The sequence below is a fragment of the Nannobrachium achirus genome, assembly GCF_963921795.1.
Source record: "Nannobrachium achirus genome assembly, chromosome: 2".
In the NCBI taxonomy this organism is placed as follows: domain Eukaryota; kingdom Metazoa; phylum Chordata; class Actinopteri; order Myctophiformes; family Myctophidae; genus Nannobrachium; species Nannobrachium achirus.
In genome coordinates this window covers 28373043-28386259 of record NC_137811.1, presented here as the reverse complement: position 1 = coordinate 28386259, position 13217 = coordinate 28373043, and the positions used below count along the sequence as shown (strand labels likewise).

At 39.9% G+C, this 13217-nt stretch overlaps 2 protein-coding genes across 2 annotated transcripts; both read left to right on the top strand.

Annotated features, from left to right (window-relative positions):
- The first annotated feature begins 2561 nt into the window (after positions 1 to 2561).
- Positions 2562 to 4586, top strand: LOC308294053 (C-reactive protein-like). The gene is made up of 2 exons (XM_080736762.1): positions 2562 to 3784; positions 4201 to 4586. Exons 1-2 carry the CDS (start codon positions 3530 to 3532, stop codon positions 4420 to 4422), a joined length of 477 nt encoding a protein of 158 aa, XP_080592888.1. The 5' UTR covers positions 2562 to 3529; the 3' UTR covers positions 4423 to 4586.
- Positions 4587 to 6560: 1974 nt separating this feature from the next.
- Positions 6561 to 10743, top strand: LOC308294043 (C-reactive protein-like). The gene is made up of 5 exons (XM_080736754.1): positions 6561 to 6659; positions 7054 to 7108; positions 8288 to 8390; positions 8986 to 9277; positions 10231 to 10743. The coding sequence occupies exons 1-5, from the start codon at positions 6591 to 6593 to the stop codon at positions 10447 to 10449; spliced, it is 738 nt and encodes a 245-aa protein (XP_080592880.1). The 5' UTR covers positions 6561 to 6590; the 3' UTR covers positions 10450 to 10743.
- The last annotated feature ends 2474 nt before the right edge of the window (positions 10744 to 13217 follow it).

The window sequence follows — 13217 nt, the reverse complement described above, 5'->3', positions numbered from 1 at the left end:
CTCTCTTTCTCTCTCTCTCTCTCACACACACACACACACACACACACACACACACACACACACACACACACACACACACACACACACACACACACACACACAGTATATGAGTACATCCAGTGAAACGTTTCTTGCTTCATCATTTACAGTACAATTGCTTTGGTTTTTACTTTTACCCATGTTGCTGTTTTCATGACGCAGGCAAAAAATAACAATGGCGCAGCAGGATGTAAGGATGTAAGGATTGAGCAAGCAGATAAGTCACCACTCTGAATTTAGTCACACCACCCCAACATGTGAACTTCAATTGTTATTTTCTTGTTTCGGTATGAGACTTGCAACAGTGCAAAATGACATTTCTCCTTTTGATTTTCCATGCATAACACTATTTCAGTAATAATAGGCTCTACCTCCATAATGCCCACAGGCCACAGCCCATCCTAAAAGTGGCTAAAGGCAATACATGTCGTGAGTCACTTCTAAATGCCTGCTGTTCGGGGAATTGCTTTTCGACAAGAATACTATTTCACAATAACAAAATAATGCAAACTAAAGGATAAAGGAAGTTTCACACAATTTCAAAGGCCAGAGGAACAAGGAACCAGACCCATAGTCTCCACCCAGAGGAAAGAATTTAGAGGTCACAATCTCACACAACAACCCATGACACCCACACAGATCAGCACAAGGTAAGGTCAAGACATGAGCAGAGTTACTTTGATTTTATGAGTTATACATTAATTAATGCACTTTTTTTTTATAATAGTCACAGCAGGCTATAAGGACAGACACAGCAAAGTCATTTGTGGTCTTCTATTCATACAGGCCTGCAGGCAGTAGCTCATTTAATCATATTTAATCGTTTTTCATGGTATCTGTTTGTGTTCTTTCATGCCAGATGAAGTTCTTCCTGCTGTTTGTGATGTTGGCGGTTTGTGATGCTGCTCCACAAGGTACAACAATTAATTATGAGAAATTATTTTGGTTGCAGTGTAAACATTCTAGAACCACAGAGAGGAAGACAGGCACATAGACCTACAGCGGAGCAAATATGGATAGATTTTTGATTTACTTCTTAATTTTAGTTGATCTACTTTCCTCTTTGTTCTTTGTTCCTCAATGCCAGGCATCCAGTGCCATCCATTATTAATGAACGTCTAGTGCGTTTCCAAGGCCCACATTGCTGTCGGATGGAAACTTTTCAAGAAATCTAAATAAGAACCTGTTTAATGTAATCATTATTTAGAGGAAAGCACTTACTTGTTATTGGTTAAACAGTAATTAAACCCAAAGACAGACTTAACCACTTTCCCAAGATTCTTAGATTTCTTTTTACATGTTTAATTCATACTTTTTGCTAAATTTGCACAACATATCGATAATAGGGCATTCATGCAGAAATGTGCAAAGCAAAATGTTAAGTCAATCCTCATTGTTCATTTATCCATTTGTAACTGAGAGTATACAAAAGTAACCAAATGGACCCACACTTTCAGTGTTCATTTAACAATGACAATGACAATGACAATCTGTATATTTTATATGTATATTGTCTCATGATGTGCACCAGATTCGGTTAGATGTAGACTTATTGTTGTCTCTTTTGTCCTGATGGACAATCCGGTGTCATTAACAAACACATACAGTAGTCACTAGTCAGTAGCTTTGTTGCATGCAGCTTAAAATAAGTTCACACCATGAGAGGAGAGATGAGGAAGTCTGTTTGTGCCTGTTGCCTAATCAGGGTGAAAAGTTGGAAAGATTCCAGCCCCTGTCAGCCCATTGGCCAAGTAAAACATTAGAATGTAAAGTATGTTTTGGACCCCTGAAATTCATCTCCACTGTGAATGTTTTCAACCCATTCCGTCTGTTTGCAAATTAATTCTGTAACAGATGGGCAGTATAAGAAAGAATAAAGAAATACAATTTGTCAAAGGACATCAATTAAGAGCAAGGCCTTTTGCTGTATGCTATGAAATGTCAGCACATACAGTACACTAATTAAGCCATTATATTGTTTTCTAAAATATTTTGACCACTTTCTTCATGTTGAGATGCGGAATTAAACATTAAAGCTACAAATATATAACATTTTACAGTATGTCCGTTGACGTTCAATAATTGCAGCGATGTCCGAAGTACAATAACGATGTTGTACCTCTAGTGTTGAATCCGGTGTGTTGTCTGCCTCAAATAACTTTATTGACATTGTCCAGACCAGTCAGTATCCTACATGACACTACTTTAAATGTCCTCAATGGAGGAAAAGGGAGTCCATCTCCAATCACACTGCAGATAGGCTGTTATTGTTTTGCCAAGAAATGTAATTTTTCTTTTCATTTTTCATTTCAGCATCATTTAAGAGTCCTCCAGTGTTTATTGTTTTCTGATGCAAATTTTACGTGACCACAGCATAATTTCTTCATCTGTCATTTTTTGTTCAGACCTTACAGGTAAAATGTTCACCTTCCCACAGCAGTCCAACTCAGCTCACGTGAAGCTAAGGACAACTCAAAACACATTCCAAGCTGTGACTGTTTGCCTGAGGTAAAGTACCCGTAATTGCCGGACTATAAGCCGCGGCTTTTTTCCCATGTTTTGAACCCTGCGGCTTATACACCGGTGCGGCTTATATAAAGATTTTAACAGCAAACGGACAGTTAGTTAGTTTTACAATGGTCTTTAACAAGGATTTATATATAGATTTGTACAGCTAACAGCCACCAGGGGCGCTCTAGCGGGAAGCAGGAAGGACACCTGCGGCTTATAGTCAGGTGTGGCTTATATATGTAAACATTTGTTTTTTGTTCTAAATTTAGCTGGTGCGGCTTATATTCAGGTGCGGCTTATAGTCCAGCAATTACGGTACTGTATGTTTGTTCATATTGAGCTACTAGGAGTAACCTTATGGAAGTTAACATTTCTGTAAGTGTAAAGTCCCTGTACTGCAGGGGTTTTCAAAGTGGGGGCACCCTGGGGTGCCGTGATGCCAGTCCAGGGGTGCTGCGAGATAATTTGATAATATTTGGAATTCATCAATATCACTACATCAATATCACTTCACTATGCTTAGTAAAACACACCTGATTTGCACTGTACTTGATGAGTTCTTTTTCCATCTCCGACAACTCTCTTCACCCAAAATAGCAGATCTACAAGCTCACAACGCGTCACAGCGTGACTGCGGGGGGAACAGATTTTGACAACTGATGGATGGTGCAACGTTTTGGGCTTGTCACATTTTATGGGCAGAAGTGAAAGTGATTTGGGGATGATTGGATGTTGCGTTCATGATAGCCTATATAGCATATTTTGTAAGCCATTAACCATTAACTAAGTGTGTGTGTGTGTGTGTGTGTGTGTGTGTGTGTGTGTGTGCGTGTGCGTGTGCGCGTGCGTGCGTGCGTGCGTGCGTGCGCGTGTGCGTGCGTGCGTGCGTGTGTGTGTGTGTGTGTGTGTGTGTGTGTGTGAATTTACCCCCGCCCTCAGGTCCTTTACAGACCTCACCAGGAACCATGCCCTGTTCTCCATGGCCATTCCCTCCGATGTTAACGCATTCCTCATCTTTAAGTCGGACGCCGCCAGCCAGATTCAGATGTGGAGGGGCTCGACAAGTGTGAACTTTGATGGCCAAGAGTACAAGCTTAACTCCTGGCACGACGTGTGCGCCACCTGGGATTCCACGACTGGACTGGCACAGCTGTGGTTGAATGGAAGACCTGCTGCCAGGAAGTTTCTGAAGTCGGAAAGGATCAGCGGAACCCCAATCATCTTGATAGGACAGGTAGTGTCGTACAGCTGCATAAATCATGCATCTATGTATCTATGGATAGTGTGGCTAAATCTGTGATACAATAACACATACAGTAGGTTGGAAATGAGTAATACCTTGATAAGAAATGTATAAAATGTTTGTTTTGAATGAACATACTGTATTTACAATGTCTCAGAGCTATGGTCTCATTTGTATTGTAAATATGAATCCTGTTTTCAATGAGCAGCTCAAGTAGCTATGGAAGTTAACATATTATGCTGTTATTCTTTCACAACAAAACACCAGGTTTTACCTTCCTTCAGGGGTTCTTCTTTACAAATAAAATAATACATCCAATGGAAAATAGTACAGCAGGTCATTTATGAGGTCTATGAAACCTTATTGTTACTGCTCCAGCTAATATTGATTCTATTCCATGCTTTCAGGAGCAGGACTCTCATGGTGGTGGGTTTGATGCTTCTCAGTCCTTTGTTGGGATGACGTCTGACGTTCACATGTGGAACTATGTCCTCTCGCCCTGTGAGATCCAGCGGTTCACAAACGATCTCAACTTCACCCCAGGGAACGTGATCAACTGGAGGGCTCTGGAGTTTGAGACTGTAGGAAAGGTGGTGCTGGAAGAGAATAAAAGAGACTGTGACCAATGAATCTCAAAACCAGAGGCATCCAAACTATTAGACCCAGCTTGTGAAAGATGGTCTCATGTTCTCTGAATCTCAACCACGAGTGTATAATCTTCTCAAACCAGAATTGCTTGTGGATGTCTGTTTTGAATGTCCAATGTGATTAATTAATGAACTATTAAAAGTGTAAACAAATGTGTTTTTCCTTCTTTTTCTTTACATCAAGTAACACAAAGTTGCCATTCTATTATTTCACATTAGGCTATGCCACTATATTACTACTGTCCATCAATCTTCAACAACTTGGCTATGTTGTAAAAGGTACCTGAATATCTACATTAAATAAGGTTTTTGAACTTCTGACCCTGTAATCAAGGAAGTATAGTGTTATTACAGTCACCAGACTTATAGTCACCACAGAGAACACTTCCTTGATGATTTCTTAATACGTGTGTGAGTTCTAGCAGAACAGGTCTGTCAGGGAATTTCACACGTTTGTCACAACCTGACAATTTGAGGAGGGCACAGTGTTAGTGCAAAAAGTAACAATAATTTATAAACTGAAGAAAATAATAATGTTTACAAAAAGGTGTGAGTTGTGCAATTCAGTAAGACAAGTAATGTGAGCAATGTATGGACGTGTGGTCAATGTTGTGTGAAGAGAGAGTTGCAGAGTGTGTAAACTCAATGACAAGGAACTAAGCAAGGTCGGCCCTTGGATTTTGGTGGCCCTAAGCTAGATTGTTTGTGGCCTCAAAACACTCCCAGCACAACCACCAAATCTCACGCATGCACACATTGGCATTAAAAGGATCTATAAAGAATGGATAATGCTTGCATTTCTGTTAATGTAAATATCAGGGGTCAGACCTTTAGGGGTGCTTATAGCCCCAATTCATGCATCCTGCGATTTACTGTACTGCTGTGAGATTGTAGATGACAGTGTCTTAAGTCTGTAATAGATAAATTGGACTTAATACATACATACAGTGTCTTGAAAAAAGTTAATATGCTCTTAATATAGCCAACTAATTAATTTAATATTGGGTTGTTGTGGGCAATGCACTGAGGTAACATCATTTAGATACTCTCTCACATGAACCTGTGGCTGTTTTCTTGAAAACGTTAATAGATTTATATGGGAAAAACTCATTATCAGTAAGTGTTTATTCGATTCATTGTGCATAAATGTTCTGTAAAAATACCAAATTGTATACTATGTACATTTTGTATTGTACAGTACTCAAGTGTACTGTAGCTACAGTACTTACTGTGACATACTGTCACATAAATCATCTACAGAGGGACACATACAATGCCTGGCACCCAGTGGTGTAAAGTACCAAATAGATTTACTTAAGTACTATACTTAACTTAAGTACAGTTTTGAGGTATTTGTACTTTACTTCAGTATTTCCAATTTCCAATACTTCTAATTCTACTCCACTACATCCCGGATCCAAATATTTACTCCACTACATTTATTTGAAAACTTAAGATACAATTTACCTTGTAGATTTTGATTATCATTTCAAAACATAAATTAACCACTTCAGCCCTACAGTATATTAAGGCCATTTGAAAATAGCCGATCTACAAGCTCACAATGTGTTGCGATGCTACACATTTCCTCATGGGAAATGGGAGGAAACAGTCAGTACATGCTCTCTATACGTGGGAACACATGATCCAGCCGTGAGACAAGTGTAAGTATCTGTTCCTTTTTGTGAGCAAAGTGTCAATGACTTACCCTGTGTCAGTAATGAAGACAGACACATACATTACCTGACATGTACAGCTAGAGGCATGGACATTTTTGACATCTCATGAAAAGGGTAGGCCTATAAGCCTATATGCACATCCCCACAATTCTAGATACAACCCCCCCCCCCCCCCCAATAAAAAAATACAAAAGGAAAGACATGTAATGTCCACAGACTCCACACACAGCATGCTATATTAAAGAATGCATGCAGTCACATGCATGCAGTCACATGCGCACACATGCACGTACGCACGCACGCAAGCACACACACACACACACACACACACACATCAAATAGGCCTACAGTTATGGTGAAACACCAAGTTGCTGAGGAAGCTCAATTGAAAAGTAGGTCTTTTCCAAAAATGTTGTGTTCAGAGGAACAAGGACCCGGTCCTCCACCCAGAGGAAAGAAGAAGTAAAAGGGATGTCACAATCTCTCACCATACTCCACGATCTCACACAACAATCTGACACTCACACAGACCAGCAAAAGGTAAGGTCAATGAGCATGCAGAGTAGTTTATGTTACTGGATTATAGTTAGTGTAGAGTTGTTGTTTTGGTTAACTATCTCCAGTCACATCAGGTTAAGGACATGACAAGAAATGTGAGGTCTGCTATTCATACAGTCCCTGCAGGCTATTAATAGGTCTAATTTAATCCCATTTAATAGTAATTCATGGCTCAAGATTCAATATTCTTTTAATGTTATGTGGGGGAAAAAAAGGTAGGCCTAAACATTGTGTTTTTGGTTCCTCAACATTGTAGCAGTGTTAACAACAACAAAGAAATGACTGAGAATGCCAACAATAGCAATCAGGTGGAATAATATCAATTGGAATAATGTCCAAACTACAATAAAGATGCTATTGGTTTATGTTCTTTCAGATGAAGATCTTCCTGCTGTTTGTGGTGTTGGCTTCTTGTCATGCTGCTCCAGAAGGTACATTACAATGCTTGGTTTACTTAAATATAAGAAACTACAGTAGCCTACTTACATTGGTTGCAATGTAACCGTCTAGACAGACTGACAGAGGGAGAAAGACAGGAATAGATAGATAGACTTACTTCTTAATTTGAGTTGATCTTCTGTCCTCCAGCTGTGGAGGACAGTCTTGCGATGACAGGCAGCCCATACAGCCACTCTGTGCAGTTTAGATACCTCAGTACAATCTGCCTTATGGGAAAACAAGTGATCAGAGAACAACATATATTATTAAGTCTACTTTTATCTTCCTGAAACTATTTGTAAAAGTTGTAGCAATCATTCAAATATAGTGTTTATTCATACCGTTGTCCACCCACTCCATTACTTCAATGCATTCCGTTTGCCTGCCAGTAATATATTCTTTACACCACAGTGGTTCTCTTTTTCAATTAAATGAGGATTAAAGAAATAATTGATATGTATTTTGTATTTGTATGTGTATTTGGCTGTGGACCAGCATCTGAAAAGGTGTTGTGCCAGGGACCCCCAGAAGAGAAGATTTATGTAAAAAACATTCACGATTATTTATTTTCAATATTTTTCGGTGTTCAAAAATAGCAGCTGTACAAGCTCACAGCTCGGATCTGCATTTTTTTTTATTATCCAATGTATGACTAAAGAATAAAGTGGTTAAAATGACGTCTGATGCTAAATTTAGGTAAAAATTGGTAAACATTTTCTTATCCACAGCGCAATGAAAAAACTTTTTAAGCATTGTTCTGTATTTTGGTCACATAATACAGAAATGTAGACATAATTGTTTTAAAAGAAAAACATGATGCACTTCTGGTGTCCAATACGGGGTGCCATCTGCCTGACATACAACCAGTCTGCCTTACTTGACACTAGGGTTTACGTTTCTCAATGGAAGAGAAGGGAGTCAGAGTGCATTGTTACCATACAGATTGGTTAAATACAATTGTATGGATTGAAATAACTCCCAGCTTTATAGCAACTGCTGTTCTAGCTGTCTTAGTTTTGTTTAACTTTTTGACAATAATAGCATCATGTCTATTGAGGAAAAAGTGTAAAAACACAGATGACATCCTTTAAGAGCAGTCCAGTTGTTTTTCCTCAGATGCACATTTTTGGTTGACACTGACATAATGTCTTTATCTGTCATTTTTTGTTCAGACCTTACAGGTAAAATGTTCACCTTCCCACAGCAGACCAACACGGCTCATGTGAAGCTAAGGACAACCGAAAACACATTCGAAGCTGGGACTGTTTGCCTGAGGTAGACCTGAGGCGATGCTAATAACAGTTTTCTGAAAAGAACTTTACAGAATCGTCAACATTCACAAAATATATATCGTCACTGTCGGGCAGAAACCTCGTACCTCCAAGTTTCAAATGTGTATGTGTTTTCGTGAAGTAAAACCCTGCTTTATCAGACAAGGCTGTCGCACAAAAGTAGTGAAAACAGCCGATCTACAAGTAAAGCACACAACGCCTCACAGTGCGAGGCTGTTTTCACTAGTTTAGTTCACTTTTTTAAATGATAAAAACACACAGTTTTGGACATACAATGTTTCCACCCGACAACGACTATATATAGGCTATATTTCTCAGCCTCTGTACCAGATGGAAACATAAAAAAAGAAAATAATAATAATAATAATAAAAAAAAAAACATTTTAGAGCTTAAACCTTTGGCTTTTACTGATAATTACTTTATAGTAATTTCATAATCCCCGTCTCCTGGTCTAATGATTGGCCGAGATATACAGATTCAAACTCTGAGTATTATGATTATACTGTGTATGGTCAACTGACTATAACCAGAGAAACCATGACATACTTTGGTGTCATAATTGTACACCTGCCTGCAGGTCCTTTACAGACCTCACCAGGAGCCATGTCCTGTTCTCCATGGCCATTCCCTCCGATGCCAACGCTTTCCTCATCTTCAAGACGGCGACCCAGATTGAGCTGGACGTTTTGAGCACGACAAATGTGAAGTTTGACTGGCAACAGTACACGTCTAACACCTGGCACCACGTGTGCGCCACCTGGGATTCCAAGACGGGACTGGGACAGCTGTGGTTGGACGGGAGACCCACTACCAGGAAATTGCTCAAGTCTGAAGGCATCAAAGGAAACCCAAACATCATGATTGGACAGGTAGTGCTGTAGAGCTGAAAAGGTGCATCATGCTTGCAGTATGAATCTGTCCAGGGACAGTGGTGCAGGGGGAAAGTACTACATTTTTTTACTTAACTCATACTCTACGATCCCCGTCGAAACCGGGGATTTCCCGCTGTACCTCTCTGCGATGCCCGTCGTTCCCGGAAATGTAATTAGCTTTAATCATTATGAAACGATTAAAAGTATGATCGCTGTATATATCCGCTTCGGAGACTTTAGGCCCGCCCCCTAACTGTATCCGGTCGTATTTCCCGTTTGGACCGGATCTAGGTTTCCATATCCGGTCTGACGTCCAGTGGCAGCTCCGTTCGCATAGCTTTTCATCTTATATTTACAATTGGCTTAAGGCCGCAGCCCACTTTGGCACAGGGCACAGGACACAGGGCAGCCCACAGTCAACGGACACAGGACACAGGGCAGTCCACAGTCAACGGACTTTGAGACACGCCCACACTCGAGCATAGGCACAGGGCACAGGGCAGTCCACAGTCAACGGACTTCACAGAGAGAGACGCACACTTTGGGGGGGGGGGGGGGGGGAATGCACAGAGAGAGACGCACACATCACCAAACTTTTTTTTTTTTTTTTTTTTTTTAACTAGATGTGAGCGGGCCAAAGGCCCGCAAACCTCTAGTTGTATACAAGTGAGCTGACTGCATGGACATAGATTGGTATTTTCTATTTGAAAATGGACATGGTTCCTGTTTTCAATGAGCAGCTGAAGTAGATTACGGAAGATAAAATAACTGTTTCATCTTATACAGTATAACACTAGGTTTGACCTTCAGGTCACGAATAAAACAATAATAGCGTCCAATGGAAAATAGTACAGCCCTGGTCAAGATGGTTTGTTTCAAGGTCTATGTTGGGCACATGAAATCTCACTGTTACTACTCCAGCTAATATTGACTCTCTTCCATGCTTACAGGAGCAGGACTCTCATGGTGGTGGGTTTGATGCTTCTCAGTCCTTTGTTGGGATGATGACTGAGGTCCACATGTGGAACTATGTCCTCTCGCCCTGTGAGATCCAGCATTACACAGACGATTACAGCTTCACTCCGGGGAATGTGATCAACTGGAGGGCTCTGGAGTTTGAGATTGTAGGAAAGGTGGTGCTGGAAGAGAATCAAAAAGGCTGTGTTTAAATTAATCTCAAAACTAGATTAATCCAAAGAGCTTGGATATAAGAACTCATATTCTCTGAAACTCAGATGATACTCAGCTTGCAAGGTTAGTTTAGGCAGATATACTCGCGAGGTTCACACATGTGCATTACTACTGTAACTTTAGGGACAAGGGGTAAATTGAGCCCTGTATCTGTACGCATGTATTCACATTCTATAATAATATACTGTATATTGGTTCATTATACTGTATATTGGTTCATGAGTCATCTGACTGAACTGCAATAAAAGTGAATAATATTCTCTAAACCAGAATTTCCAAACTGTGGATGTCTGTTTTGAATGTTCAATGTGATTAATGACTATTAAAACGGTCTCCCCTATCTTTACATCAAGTAACAAAAAATACCATTTCAATTTTACACTTACATTATGTCACTATACTATACTGTACTCATCACTCTTGTGACAAGTGAAGAAGTCTGAACTTATGTTGGTTTACGTTACTTTGTGTTGCATTAAGTTGTATTGTTATGTTATACTACACGATCATCCATGTGCACACAACATTACATTATGTTACATTACATTATGCAGCACTACACTATACACTATGTTATGTTAATGTTACAATAGCCTACACCAGTAAGACTCCCTAATCGGGAGAAAAGCGGCCGTCATTATGTTGTGTTACTCAGGAGTGCCCAAAAAGTAGATTGTAATCTACCAGTAGATCACAAAGGCTGTGCAGGTTAGACCACTCCTAAAAAAACACTGGTTGCATGTCTGATAAATAGCAATAGAGCTTGCAGTCTGAAAGGATTCTGCAAGCAGATAAGTTACCACTCAGAATTTAGTGACACCACTCCCAACATGTTATTCTCTTGGTTTGGTATACAGCGTAAAATGACATTTCAATCCTGTCTCTTTTCTTATTTTTCCATGATTAGCTCCGGAGTCCGGCCTTTTACAGTAATACCAGGCTACTTCCGTTATGCTCATCCTAAGTGTCTAAAAGGCAATTCCTGTCATGAGTCACATCTAAATGCCTGCAGTTTAGGGACTTGCTACGTAATACATTTTTAAAAGTCTGACAGGAATCCTATTTCACAATGAGGAACTACTATCCAATGGAAAAGACAAAGCACGTTTTCATTTAACTCTAAAGGGCAGAGGAACAAAGAACAAGAGCCACAGTCTCCACTCTCCACCCAGTGGAAAGAAGTAGAGGTATAAAATGCACCCATGATGAGTCCACGATCTCACACAACAACCTGAATCTCACACAGATCAGCACAAGGTAAGGTCAAGACATGAGCAGAGTAGTGTGTTAGGCTACTGTGTTTTTATGATATAATTAATACACTACACTTTAGACACAGCAAAGTAATGTGTGGTCTGCTATTCATAGAGGCCTACAAGCATGTACTGTACTTCATTTAACAGTACTGTATGTATTTGTGTTTCATGGTACCTGTTGTGTTCTTTCATGCCAGATGAAGTTCTTCCTGCTGTTTGTGATGTTGGCGGTACGTGATGCTACTCCACAAGGTACAGCACTTAATTATGAGAAATGATTTTGGTTGCAGTTCTAAACCCACAGCCTTACAGAGAGAGGAAGACAGGAACATAAACATATACTGTGGGCCAAATTGATGGATAGATTTGATTTACTTCTAAATCAAGGTAGAGTAACTGATGTTTCTGTTAAAAGGATACAGCTCTATATTGTGATTGGTAATCATAGAGTGTTGTTACAGATTGGTTGAATAAAACTGTACTGTATCCATACAGTTAAGTCCTATCCTATTGTAAAGTTTTGACAATCATGCATAATGTACTGTATATTGAGCCAAATCACAGACAGCATCATTTAAGAGCAATCCAGTTGTTTTTCTGCTTAGAGGCATGTTTTGGTTGACAATGACATAATTTCTTCATTTGTAATTTTCTGTTTAGAGCTTACAGACCTTACAGGTAAAATGTTCACCTTCCCACAACAGACCAACACAGCTCACGTGAGGCTAAGGACAACTCAAGACACATTCACAGCTGTGACTGTTTGCCTGAGGTAAAGTTCATAGCTATAGCAGTAACCTTAGTTAAGTTAAGATTTCTGTAAGAGTCACACAAACTGTTCAAGAAACATGAAACGCTAAAGACAGGCTACTGTAGAAACAGCAGTTGACAGGCACCAAAGATCTGGAAATAGAAAAGTGCGTTCCTCAGAGCACAGATTGCTCAGTCTGGGGGTGCAACAGATTTGTCTGTGTTTTAATTTGGACCAAAAAAGCTGTAGGAATAGTTGCAAAAAGTATCTTTGGAAGAAAATGCAAAATCACGGAAAACACAACATTTTAGACATAAATGGACATGGCCTATACTGTATGGGAAGTTGCATCATGATCCAAGTAATCCAGGGAATGTATTTGATTGTACGACCTAAACGTAAAGAGTTATAGGCCAAAAGCATGAAGGGCCTGTTATAGCATCAACAGTGTCTGATTTTAAATAAAGAAAATAACAATAATAATTTAGTGGAGGTTTATCCTTTGCCCTACTGCAAAGTATGCAAAGTTTGACACTGATCAGTCTACCTTTGTTGGAGATTAGCTGTACACAGACAGATGGATAGTGTCGGACACGACTGTGCACGCGCGCACGCACACACATGCACGCACGCACGCACGCACGCACGCACACGCGCACACACACACACACACACACACACACACCCCGACACACACACACACACACACACACACACACACACACACACACACACACAC